The following is a 15,000-nucleotide window of genomic DNA, read 5'->3' on the forward strand; positions in this document are numbered from 1 at the left end:
ACCTTGAATCCTTTAAGTCTGATCATTTTGAAAATCCTTAATCTATCCTATATTGCAGCATGAAACAAGGCAACGGTATAGAGTTTGTGTACTAAACAAAAACCACAAACAAATAAACTTGATAAACGAAATGAAACAGAAAAAAAAGTTCTATTGGGAAGTCTAGCGCTTCTATGAAACGGCAGCCTTTGCTTCTGGGCAAGAATATCTTTATGTCTGGTTTCTGGCCAAAATAATCAACTAAAAAGCATTGTTTTTTTTCTGATATCAGATCGTTTCACGAAATGTGACTTTAAAGTAAGGCTATATATACAGCAAACGAATAAAAACAATAAAAAAGTACCAAGCTTACAATTGACTAAAATTCAATCTTCACAGTCACAAGTGGATTATAGACACGGGACAAATGGAGATTTAATACAAAAAAAAGGAGCAAATCACAAGGACATGGGAGGAGGAGGGAGGTAAGGAAGTATGGGGAGGAAAAAAAGGATTACTTACTGACTTGAGGGAGGTAGGAACACCATCGTTGGTGGTGGGACCAACGCCCTGGACTTTCTTAGGACCTAAAACTGCAAATCTCCTGCTTCCTTCTTCGCCCTCTGATTCGTATTCTCTCTTGATTGTGTAAACTGGGGGAAAAGATACATTGCGTGACTGAATTCGGTAATATACAGAATAAAGGATTCACTGAATAGGAATTAACCACTCTCTGATTCCATAGAAATAAAATGAAAGTTATTAAAGCAAATTTTTAAAAAATACAATCATAAACTCAATCTATTGAGAGCAGAGAATATAACCATCCTTTCTTCGATTAAAAAAAAAAAAATCACAATGGATAACTAAACTTTCAGTCTATTGAAAGCATAGAGCATAGGCTTCCTTTGATAAAAATAACAATAAATAAACATGGAATAATCATATAAACTTTCTTTGAGTATTTATTTTCTAAACTTCTGAAATCCGAATTTAAAATAAAATGAGAATCCCTTCTTCGATAAAAATATCATAATGAATAACTCAACTTTCAGTCTCTTTGAGTCTATTGAAAGCACAGAATACATGCTTCCTTTGATAATAATAACAATAAATGTATATGGAATAATCATATAAACATTCTTTAATTAAATATCTACTACACTTCTGAAATCCGAATTTGAAATAAAATGAGAATCCAAAGATAGCGAGATAAATTCATAGTAAATTCATAACATATTTTTTGTATTCACTGAAAATAATTTGACTGGTAATGTTGCATCAATTATAATAATATTCCTCAAAATCTACATGAAAGAGACTTAAGTTTCTATCCACCAAAGATATTTTCTTTTGAAAAGTTACGGAAAAGTTTCCTGATCGCTGATTGCTTGGACAAGATAATTCTAACCAATCAGAGAGCAGGAAACTTTTCTGAGCTAAAAGGGCACCGCTGCGAGTCAGTGCAAATTCACCTCATTAAGAAAAATTGAGTATAGTTATAAGGATAGCTATTATGGCAAAATCTATTACTAGTGTCACCGAGGTTCCTAACATCATAAAATATTGAATGCACTTATAAAGTATTTTGTAATAAAACATTAATCATAATAGTGATATCAATAATAATTTCTATTACAGTGATATATATATATATATATATATATATATATATATATATATATATATATATATATATATATATATATATATATATATATATATATATATATATGATAATAATTTTGTTGAAGCAATTATGAAACGTAGAGAAGATATTGAGAACTATTATCACTTAATAATGTCACACTTCAATGTAATTTAAGAGAAAAAATATAAATGAAGTTGTATAAAGAGAGCCACAGAAGAACGATTGATTCATGATTTTTTTTTCTTTAAATTCCTCAATCCAAAACGAAGCAGCGAGATTATATTTATAAGCTCTGAAGCGCATGTGCAGATTTATAAAGATTTTTTTGAAATGATATAGTAGGAGACAGTGCAGCTGAACCAACACCTTTAAGAACTTTGTGTATTATACAAATACGCATATACATAAATGTATTTATATACCTATGTATACATACTATATACATATACTGTATATAGACGATCTATTGCTGAATATTCGATGTATATTGTTGTCACTGAAGAGGTATGACAATTTGAAAGCGCTCGGTCAAAATTTCGTTTTCTTGATCCTTCCTCCAGCTCAGTGGTAACAATACACTGTACATATACATGTATACATGTAGGCTACACATATGTATGTGTATATATATGTATACATATACACACACGCGCGCGCGCACACACAATGAAAAACGAGTCGCTTGGAAATAAAAATCATAATGACCTTTTACGAGTGAATTAATTTTTACTGGAAGCCTTCGGATATCGATTAACATAAATAATGTTAACAGAAAAACAGAGCAATTTACGTTGAAAAATACTCGTTAAAAGATTATATTATAATAAATGAATTACATTGTGATTTTACGAAGAGCGTATGAATATGGCACTTATAATTGATAGATAACACACACACACACACACACACACATATATATATATATATATATATATATATATATATATATATATATATATATATATATATATATATATATATGTATATATATACAAACATATACATATGTAAATATATATAAATATACATATATATATATAAATATATATATATATATATATATATATATCTATATATACATACATATATATATATATATATATATATATATATATATATATATACATATATATATATATATATATATATATATATATATACATATACATATATATATATATATATATATATATATTTATATATATATATATATATATATATATATATATAAAATATACATATATATATACACATATATATATATATATATATATATATATATATATATATATATATATATATATATATATAGGTTAAACAATTACATCAGAAAAGCGTAATTAAAAAAATGTACTTTTATAATGCCTAATTCTTTTTTTATATTGAAAAAATTTCATGTGATTATTTATAATTTAAACTCAAATATCTATAAATAACAAATGAATTCAATTTCAGAGAAAAATCACCATTATTATCATTGTATTCGCATATTCCAGTTAAATAATGATTATGAATTTTATCATTTTCTAACAATTAACAAAAACTGAATTTAAAAACGTTGGAGAGTTTATAATGGAATAAGGAATAATTAACCTTGATCAAACTGCTTTGCTAGATAGTATTCCATAATGAAAATATTTCGCTCTTAAGATGTAAAATAGTAAGAAAAATAGATTAAAATCGGTTTGATATCTTTAATTTTAAATTATATACGAACGTTATTTTGAAATTAATGACGAAAAAACAAACTTTTTGTGAACAACATTTGAAGAAAAAAAAATGAAAAAAAAAAAAGACGAACGGAACTGTTCAACTGAGCAATGAATAATAAGCTCTAATTAAAATTCGCCTCAAGACATCACGATTCGGTCTCTCTTTTCCTCTTAGGTCTAGTACCCTGTTACTTACGTTTCTCATCTGGTCTGCAAAGAGGCCCTTCATCTGGTCTGAGGTACTCTGGTCTCTTGCCAGGAATTTGACCCTCTGGAGGATAAGGAGGAGGTCAGGTCACCAAAATATCATCACCATAAAAAAATGAATAACTGTTTTAATATTCATTTCTTTTTTTATTCCTTCAGTATTTTCTCAATTACTTATTTTTAATTTGTATTTTGGTTTTGTAACTTAAATTGGTGTGATTAGACAGTATGATTGTAATTGCGAGATTGGAACGTGATTGGCTATTTTTGTAGATGTAAGAGAAGAAATAATTTAGGTTTAATTTGGAAAAACAACTTTATTCAATTTAAAATTGCATTAGCCAATGATATTCACAACTTTATAAAATTATATGTATTATTGAAAATTTTGGTTATTACTGAAAAATAAAGAAGAACAGATTCATTTATAATTTTTTCTTTTGTTTCCTTACTGAAATAAAAAAGAAATCCTAAATTTAATTGCGAGTTTTCTTTCATACAAGTGAGGAAAATCTCATCAATACAGTGCAGTTGTTAAGACCAAGTAAGTTCTGTACAGCGGTATAGCAAGAAGCGGTGTAGTACTACGTGTTAGTATGCAAAGTATATGTCAGTACGCTGGTATGCAAAGTATATGCTGGTATGTCAGTATGCCAGTAGTTGTCAGTAAGCTAGTATGCCAATAGGATGGCAGACCAACGTAGTATGTTATGGTAACGTTCTTCATGGATGCGTAAAGCTTTTTTTTTTTTTTTTTTTTTTTTTTTTGGAAAGGAAGGAAGAAATGGAAATCTGTCATTTTGAATTATAGATAAAGAAGATGATTTAAAACAAAATTATTATTTTCTAACTTTCAACTTTATACCTGCATTGGGAGAGAAACGACATGAATTAATAGTTATGGTAATAACAATCTATATAAAAAAACGGAAAGGGATTAATACACTCAGGCACACTATTCTACTGAATCAGTTTTCTGGTTTTCTATAGGATTCTTTTGAGCAGGCTTAATAGAAGGGCCAAGGATCCCGGGTGGTTTGTCCAAAAGTTGCCTATTCCCTATCTGTTCTTTTATCTTCATCTATGGTATTTATTTTCAAAACCATCGTTGCTGCCCTTACGTTGAAGTGGCTATCATGGAGGGTACTCAGCCTTGCATGGTGTGTCAGTTCAGCTATGATGACTCATTTCATCAGACATTTTTTCAGAATTCCATTTTTATTTTCTCTGTATAAATTCGTGGACTTGTTACTTGCATGGTGTGTCAGTTCAGCTATGATGACTCATTTCATTCATCAGACATTTTGTCAGAATTCCATCTTTATTTTCTCTGTATAAATTCGTGGACTTGTTACTTGCATGGTGTGTCAATTCAGCTATGATGACTCATTTCATTCATCAGACATTTTGTCAGAGTTCCATCTTTATTTTCTCTGTATAAATTCGTGGACTTGTTACTTGCATGGTGTGTCAGTTCAGGTATGATGACTCATTTCATCAGACATTTTTTCAGAGTTCCATCTTTATTTTCTCTGTATAAATTCGTGGACTTGTTACTTGCATGGTGTGTCAGTTCAGGTATGATGACTCATTTCATCAGACATTTTTTCAGAGTTCCATCTTTATTTTCTCTGTATAAATTCGTGGACTTGTTACTTTTATGGTGTGTCAGTTCAGCTATGATGACTCATTTCATCAGACATTTTTTCAGAGTTCCATCTTTATTTTCTCTGTATAAATTCGTGGACTTGTTACTTGCATGGTGTGTCAGTTCAGCTATGATGACTCATTTCATTCATCAGACATTTTGTCAGAATTCCATCTTTATTTTCTATGTATAAATTCGTGGACTTGTTACTTGCATGGTGTGTCAGTTCAGCTATGATGACTCATTTCATCAGACATTTTTTCAGAATTCCATTTTTATTTTCTCTGTATAAATTCGTTTACTTATTACTTTAGCATCATTATTATCAAGTCGGTTTTCAAGTGTGATGAGACTTCTTACGTTTATAATTCTTAATCAGTGAGTCCCAGACATCAGCAGTGTGGCTTAGTGTATTGTAATATTCGTGGACTACATAGCAATATTAGAGACCGCACAGTTGCCTTCAAACAGTATGGTATTCTATTATGTTCTAAAACTTTGATTTCTCAAAAGAGGCCCTCGTCAGATCTGCTTATTCTAGGTTTTAAGAAACCAATATTTTTTTAAAAGGGATCCCACTGTTACTGATCTTAAAATATTTCATATTCATTTTTCATTACATCTCATATGTAGTTTGTTTATTTCCTTATTTCCTTTCCTCACTGGGCTATCTTTGCCTGTATGAGGCCAGCACGTTAGAGCATCCTCCTTTTCCAACTAGAATTGCAGCTTCTCTAGTAATAATAATAAATGGCGGTGTATATTGGGACTGAATCCCCTTCGTCTCATAAGTCCTGCTATGAATGTGGATGTCATGAGATTCAAGTCATAGAAGTTTGTGGCAGTCATGAAAACGTTTTACTTGTGTTCTAAATTATCTATTGAACCCCAGACTTGGATGAATCTATCTTTGATTTTGTCTTTCCCACTATGGCTAAGATACAAGAAGATAGAAAGGTCTATTTCGCGTTTGCAACTAAATTTGGTTTTCCCATTGATCGTCATGGTTCAAGAGCTTATAACTTTGCTTCTGTCTAAGCAAATCTGAAGAAAGGATGGGACCTAATATGCACAGACTCTCCTGTCATTATAATTAATTAGGGTAGTTCTCCATTTGGGACGTTCGATCATGCCTTGGTTTCGTTAGTAATTCAGACTGAGCAGCCAGTGCTTGATGTATCATACTCTTATATATATAAAATATCAAGCAGACTGTAAGTAGATCATGGACATGTCTCATGAAAATCAAGATATTTGCATTTATAATGTCTTTTTAACTATATAACAATTCATCTAAAATTCTAAGTATGATTGTTGATTGCAAATTCACTTTTGAGAAACACATCCGGTCTGGTTCTTAATCGACTCCACAAAAATTTTCATATTAGAAAAGTCTTTTGAAGTTTTTCGTGGTCAGTCCATCTGGAGGATATGTTTCAACTCTTTCATTCTATCATGTTTTAAGTATTGTTCTCTTGTCTGGGCATTAGGTACTGCTGACTCTCACCTTATTATTTGGTTTGACAAAACCTGCTGTCTATCAAAATCCTTAATTCTGATATTGATAGTAATTCTCGCACCGTCCTTAAATTAGTTCTTTGTGCATGATGCTTATTTTTTTTTCATAATTCTGACCATACTCAGCAATTAGATCTTCTCATCCTGTAACATCCTTTACGTAGTGGTAGGTATGCAGTTATTTCTGCCAGTCTTGCCTTCTCCATCTTAAGGCCCGATACTACGCAGCTTCCTGGTGCTTTATTCCAACTGTGACTGTATAGTAAAGGATCTTCCTAATATGGTAGACCTAGTTGAATCTGTGTAATCCCAGCAGTTCAAACTTGTTGCAAATGCTTTTCTCTCGTACATGTTGAGCCAAGTTTCTTTTCATAGTTTATATATGACTGATATATTTTTACGTTGCTACCGACTTAATTATATTCGATATTCTTTTTCTGTTACTTTCAATGTGTAGCTTATTTGTAATTTTTCTATATTCTTTCAGCACGGGGTGACCCTTGACCTTGTATTATCCTGCTTTTCTAACTAGGGTTGTAGCTTGGATAATAATAATAATAATAATAATAATAATAATAATAATAATAATAATAATAATAATAATAATAATAATAATAATAATAATAATAATAATAATAATAATAGATTGACATTCAATAATTTGGGGAAAATACTCTTTACACAGTCATATCAAAGATGCAGATGAAAATCATTTGCGATATATTGTTTCTTGTAAAACAGGAGAAATAAACCGGGAAAAACATAAGAGAGATGATTACTGATGACAATTCCAGCAGTAAACTAAAGTTCTGCGGGAAAACAAGCTGGAATATAGTAATTAACCACAACAACAACATTAACAATAAACAATAATATTTAGGGGTACGATGATTAATCATAGCACAGGATATTACGACGATGCATAGTGATTCAATTAAAGGAGAGAGAGAGAGAGAGAGAGAGAGAGAGAGAGAGAGAGAGAGAGAGAGAGAGAGAGAGAGAGAGAGAGAGAGAGAGAGAGACAAACAAATTGACACAACAACAGACAGACAGACAAACACAAACAACACAAAATAAAGCTAATCCCAACTCGTGCACAATGAAATCATGTATATTTACAAAAATTATGTACAAATATTAAGAAACTTTCTGTACAGTGCATTGCAGGGAAGGGGGGGGGGATTATTCCACATGGATTGCCACTTTTGTCATCCTAAACAGCGTGCAAAGGTTGGAGGGAGAGGGGAGGGGGAGGGGAGTTAGGGGTGGGGGGGGGTGGGGGGAGGGAGTTGGACAGGAGGACATCATTACCTTATGATAAAACCAGAGAGACAATATTAAGGGAATCGGACAAGTCAGGCCTTTCCTTGCAATATTCAAAGCGTGACTTCATTCTAGAACATGATATAAAAGGAAATTGGTTCATGGCCTTAGGCCTTGTGTGCATTTTGGAAGAAATACTAAAAAATATTGTTCTAAATTAAACAAAATTATCATCCTTCGATTTTGAATTCTTGGGCGAAACATTTTGAAATTGGTGAAACATGTGAAGTTCAGTGAAGCTAACAGGGCGTTCTGACATTCACATGGAATGATGAAGACATATAGCTGATAATTTATATGAAAAAAAGTATCACAAGTTGATTCAATAACATCAGCACTAACCGTTTGGTAAAAGAAATCTAACAGGCTGTCTGACATTCACATAGAATGATGAAGACATATAGATGATAATCTATATGAAAAAAGTATCATAAGGTGATTCAATAACTTCAGCACTAACCGATTAGTAAAGACAGAAATCTATTGCAGTTGAATAAATTATACAGCTTTCAATATGCACACGAAGGCTGTCAAAACGGGAATTCAGGTAGAGTGAAACAATAAAATTGTGTCTGGCTGCAATGTTCTCGAATACATTTGCCTGGAATGGAAAGTGATCAAAAGACATTCAGATTTTAAATTGGAAGCTAAATTAACCCAACAAAAAGGGCACAAATATTCAAACGATTCAGAGCTTCCTGTCGTATTCAAACAAATTCTAACCAGAATACATCTTATATAAATCATTAAGAAAATGAATTAGGGGAAAAAACTATGTATTATTCGTATATTTTTCCCCAGTTGCGAATGTATCCGATACAGTGCATTGCCTTTTAAAAAGCAGATTAACTGTACAGTTCTATGTCAAGAGTAGCAATCCATATATACAGTACTACAGTTGAATTCTACAGCCAATAACAATCGTTATTGAGATATTATATACTGATATAATTCTAGTAAAAGGATAAAGACATCCTGACGATAAGGAATATAATCACTTAAAAAGCTCGTAAGAATATTTCTTAATTAATAGTCGTAGAATTCAATGGCATAACACAGCAAAGGTTTTAAATAGTTTTTCTCCTCGGGGACATTCCACTTTCGTACTTGGATAAATGTACTTTACACTTTAAATTGTATTTGGAGGATTTTACTTTGCACTTTATTTTGTACTTGTTGTACTTGGATAAATTTACTTTACACTTTAATTTGTACTTGGATAACTTTACTTTACATTTCAATTTGTATTTGGATAATTGAACTTTACACTTTAACTTATATTTGGATAATTGTACTTTACACTTTATCTTATACTTGCATAATTCTATGTTTAATTTTTCTTGTAATAAAAAGGATCATAAGAATTAGAACTAATTTAGTTTTGATCTTGGACGGGATAAAGGAAAGGAGGTATTAGTAAGAATAGAAGGGAGGATTAATAAGAAGAGAAGAAGGGGTTTGTATCAAGCTGCTAATATAAAGGTAAGGTATTCTCAAGTGAGGTTACTTCACGTAAGGTCACCAAGGATAAGGATAAAATGAAAAGGGTTAAAATTACAAATGGCAACCTGACATGAAACTGGCTGGGGATAAAGGTGTACCAACCATGTGTCACACGATCGTACATAGTTCATTTTGTGTATATATTATGCTTGTATCTTCGCTATTCCCTCGCACTAAAAAGAACCAGAATAAACATGTATGCTTTTCTCATTTGTAACGGTGTCTGTTTTTTAACATGAAATTTCTTGTTCTTTTTAGAGCGAGGGAAGAGCGAAGATACAAGCATAATATATATACAAAATGAACTATGTACGATCGTGTGACACACGGTTGGTAAATGTAAAAAAGGTGATGGAAGATGACCTAAGATATAATATTGGCTTTGCAACGAGGATTCAAACGGGGATTAGAAAGAGGTGACCTTTAATTTGAGGTTGGGTTACGGTGACTTGACCCGAGGTGTCATTGATTTAAAAACTTTGCTGAGATTGTCCCTGTAGTGCTTTATTTGGGGGGGGATTGGGGGTGGGGGGTGGGGTGGTTGGTGGATGGGTGGGCCAAAGAACCTTCGGCCTTCTTATCCTAGAGAAAGATTTGGTTTTGTGTTACAATGAAAGGCTTCATTACCTGATGTTGAATGCGGATCATCTGAGGACAGAAATTATGCGAAATTTTAGGACTATTTTTTTGTTTTTTTTGGCTATTTTGAATTATTATGGTCATAATTTGCATGAGCTGATGCAGGTTACCTTAAGAGATGAGACTTATCATCACACTCTTTTTTTTAACGTCTATGAGCGAAAATTTTGGTTATTTGCAAAAGAAAAAGGGATATAATTCCTGATTTCGGATGGAACGTTTAGGAGAATGCATTCGAAGAGTCAAGGACATTTCATATATACGTATATGTATAATACATATACACACACACACACACACACACATATATATATATATATATATATATATATATATACATATATGTATGTATACTGTATATATATATATATATATATATATATATATATATATATATATATATATAGATGTATGCATGTATACTGTATATATATAGTATATATATATTCATATATATATACATATATATATATATGTATTTATATATATATATATATATATATATATATATATATATATATATATATATAAACAACATATGCCATCATGAAATGCCTGACACTTGAAACATAAACTCTCTATTACCAAAACAGGTTTCAGATAAACAACGGAATTCAATTGAGACCCAAAATTTTCGCTCTGCAACACAATCAAATTGGGCAGATTCATTCTTTTTAACACATAAAAGTGAATTATTGAACACAAATTGCACAGCGGCGTTATCTCAATGTACAGCATTTCGTTGATTCCATTCCGTGTGAATTTGCACTTAAAATTACCAATCACAATTTGTAAAATATAAATATTTTTTAAACTAGGCCTATGGGAAAAGAATTTTTTTTTTTTTTTTGAAAAATTAGTAGGCGCCCTAATTTCATCATGCCTCTTTTTGTATTTATTGAAGCAATACGGTTGAGAGAGAGAGAGAGAGAGAGAGAGAGAGAGAGAGAGAGAGAGAGAGAGAGAGAGAGAGAGGAGAGAGAGAGAGAGGAGAGAGAGAGTACATTCATGAGAAAATTTAGAAAGGTTACACATCTCTAACATCCATTAAAGATTCTGGCCTTACCTTTTTTTTTTCAACTTTTATAAGGCGGACAATAAGACTTAAGAGAGAAAAAAAAATACTATAAGATAGATCTATAGTTAAACCTCCGAACCAGGCAAAGAGGCTTATATAAAGAGGTAACATGCAAACATTTTTGTTTATGTAAACATTTTTGTTTATGTAAACACTTTTTGTTTATGTCCGTTTCAGTGTCTGGATCTCTACATGAAATTTTCATGTATATAAAAAAACAGAAATTAGAGAAAAATAGTCTTTTTCTCAAGCAGTTTCGGCTCGATACGTCCCCTCTTCAAAGTGCAAAAGTAGTAATGGGTTAGACGTGATGTTGCCAAACTGTTTGTGAAAAATTGTGTATTTCTCAAATAATGTTTTTTTTTTTTTTTTTTTTTTTTTTTGTCAGTTTTCTTCTACTTCTGTCTTGTTTAATTTTCATACGTAATAATAGACAGGGTTAATTTTCGTATTAAAATTAACTGGGTTATATGTCCTATTATGAATATCTGACCGTATCAATATTTTATAGCAATAAACCTCTATAGATATAATTTTCTCTCTAACTTAATAATCCTAATTATATCAATAATTCTAATTATATCAATCTTAATACTAAAATAAGTTTATATTATCAGTACGATTACTTAAATTTCTTACATACTAAAAACCGGTTACATCTAAATATAAAAAAAAAAAAAAAACTTAAGAGAATTTTGAAAAGACGAAATAGAAATCTGAATGAAACGTGTCTTGTTATGTTGAGAAAATCTGTAACAAAGAGCAAAAATTCAATCAGAGTAGTGACTGAAATGTAGAGAAAGAAGACTAGCAAAAAGATTATATTACATGCAAAATAAATCACGACGAAATATTTCAACAGGAATTTCCAGATAAGAATATTCGTAACCGTAATTCTAAATCTAGAAAATAGAACTAATGACTGAAGATGTCGATACCCTAGAACATACTTATCTTAAGATTGACATAAGTATAAAGTAACCTTCCAAAATTCATATATACAAAAACTATTTTCTTCCTGATCATTCCTTCTGGAAAAAAACCATTATCACTAAGCGTCATTCCTCTTTTGAAATAAGTCTTACTTAACGCTAAAAGCAGTTTTAAAAGAGAGTTTAGTCTTTTTTATTTTCAAAAGTGAAAAGCTGTTTGATATTTTCAAATTTGTTTATGGTTAATAACACATAAAGCCACTCATCATGAACACTTCAGCAAACAGCATAAAATAAGCTATTTAAGCAGCAACTCCAGTTAGTGATACAAATCCAATATGGACGATCGATTGACATGTCTATTTCGTGACATTTAAAAGAATTTCAATAAATATATCTATAAGTGACATTCAATGACGTCATTTAGCCTTTTTCTGACTGATAAACAATCATGATATAAGAAGAACGATAACAGCAATAATAACAACCATCATCTCCTAACCAAACGAAACATTTGCTAATGGAAAGGAAACCTCAAGTCACTTCGGAAAGGAACCCAACGCTGATGTAAACAAAAGAGAACCAGAAGGTCCAGAAGACACTCTCGTTAGCAGAAGGGCGTCCTAAAAGTAAAATGGCACCGTTGGCAAATTTCCCTTTGTCATACGGCGCCAACTGACCTCGTTTTTTCTGTAGAAGGGTCACCGTTGGATTCTGCACCCGAGGGAGGCTGGTGGTTGGAGACTTGGCCAGTTTTTCTGCCTCGGCGTCTTTCCAGGCGAAACTCTCTTCTGGCCGGGGGGCTCGGATGTTTTCCTGCGGGGCCAAAGGAAGGATTTAAAGGTATTCGTGATCATTTCATAAAAGAGAAAGATATTGTCACAAAATTTGAAGCATAGGAACTTAACTCGTTAAATGGAATAAAAGGTTAAAAGACCATGAAAAAGAAAACATTATATTGGGAAAACTATATCATCATTACATTATAACTATATTGCATTATACATTGTATTAAAATTAAGTTATAATTACATTAATGCTATCAATAAATACATACACACGGACACGCATATATACACACATATATGTAAATACATGTATATATGTATATACATACATACATATACCAAAGGCACTTCCCCCAATTTTGGGGGGTAGCCGACAACAACAAGAAACAAAACAAAAAGGGGACCTCTACTCTCTACGTTCCTCCAGCCTAACCAGGGACTCAGCCGAGTTCAGCTGGTACTGCTAGGGTGCCACAGCCCAACCTCCCACATTTCCACCACAGATGAAGCTTCATACTGCTGAGTCCCCTACTGGTGCTACCTCCGCGGTCATCTAAGGCACCGGAGGAAGATGCAGGGCCTACCGGAACTGCGTCACAATCGCTCGCCATTCATTCCTATTTCTAGCACGCTCTCTTGCCTCTCTCACATCTATCCTCCTATCACCCAGAGCTTTCTTCACACCATCCATCCACCCAAACCTTGGCCTTCCTCTTGTACTTCTCCCATCAACTCTTGCATTCATCACCTTCTTTAGCAGACAGCCATTTTCCATTCTCTCAACATGGCTAAACCACCTCAACACATTCATATCCACTCTAGCCGCTAACTCATTTCTTACACCCGTTCTCACCCTCACCACTTCGTTCCTAACCCTATCTACTCGAGATACACCAGCCATACTCCTCAGACACTTCATCTCAAACACATTCAATTTCTGTCTCTCCATCACTTTCATTCCCCACAACTCCGATCCATACATCACAGTTGGTACAATCACTTTCTCATATAGAACTCTCTTTACATTCATGCCCAATCCTCTATTTTTTTACTACTCCCTTAACTGCCCCCAACACTTTGCAACCTTCATTCACTCTCTGACGTACATCTGCTTCCACTCCACCATTTGCTGCAACAACAGACCCCAAGTACTTAAACTGATCCACCTCCTCAAGTAACTCTCCATTCAACATGACATTCAACCTTGCACCACCTTCCCTTCTCGTACATCTCATAACCTTACTCTTACCCACATTAACTCTCAACTTCCTTCTCTCACACACCCTTCCAAATTCTGTCACTAGTCGGTCAAGCTTCTCTTCTGTGTCTGCTACCAGTACAGTATCATCCGCAAACAACAACTGATTTACCTCCCATTCATGATCATTCTCGCCTACCAGTTTTAATCCTCGTGCAAGCACTCTAGCATTCACCTCTCTCACCACTCCATCAACATACAAGTTAAACAACCACGGCGACATCACACATCCCTGTCTCAGCCCCACTCTCAACGGAAACCAATCGCTCACCTCATTTCCTATTCTAACACATGCTTTACTACCTGTGTAGAAACTTTTCACTGCTTGCAACAACCTTCCACCAACTCCATATAACCTCATCACATTCCACATTGCTTCCCTATCAACTCTATCATATGCTTTCTCCAGATCCATAAACGCAACATATACCTCCTTACCTTTTGCTAAATATTTCTCGCATATCTGCTTAACTGTAAAAATCTGATTCATACAACCCCTACCTCTTCTAAAACCACCCTGTACTTCCAAGATTGCATTCTCTGTTTTATCCTTAATCCTATTAATCAGTATTCTACCATACACTTTTCCAACTACACTCAACAAACTAATACCTCTTGAATTACAACACTCATGCACATCTCCCTTACCCTTATATAGTGGTACAATACATGCACAGACCCAATCTACTGGTACCATTGACAACACAAAACACACATTAAACAATCTCACCAACCATTCAAGTACAGTCACACCCCCTTCCTTC

The 15,000-nt window shown here is 32.7% G+C and overlaps 1 protein-coding gene across 1 annotated transcript in view; it reads right to left on the bottom strand.

The window, feature by feature from the left end:
* Positions 1-15,000, bottom strand: part of LOC137633129 (uncharacterized) — a 476,875-nt gene that overhangs the window by 236,239 nt on the left and 225,636 nt on the right. The window contains exons 8-11 of the mRNA XM_068365289.1: positions 12,871-13,006; positions 10,169-10,189; positions 3,539-3,613; positions 502-632 (exon numbers count right to left, since the gene is read on the bottom strand). Of these exons, the coding sequence (XP_068221390.1) occupies positions 502-632; positions 3,539-3,613; positions 10,169-10,189; positions 12,871-13,006 (363 nt within the window). The remainder of the gene's footprint in view (positions 1-501; positions 633-3,538; positions 3,614-10,168; positions 10,190-12,870; positions 13,007-15,000) is intronic.

This window comes from Palaemon carinicauda, chromosome 42 (assembly GCF_036898095.1).
Source record: "Palaemon carinicauda isolate YSFRI2023 chromosome 42, ASM3689809v2, whole genome shotgun sequence".
NCBI lineage: Eukaryota > Metazoa > Arthropoda > Malacostraca > Decapoda > Palaemonidae > Palaemon > Palaemon carinicauda.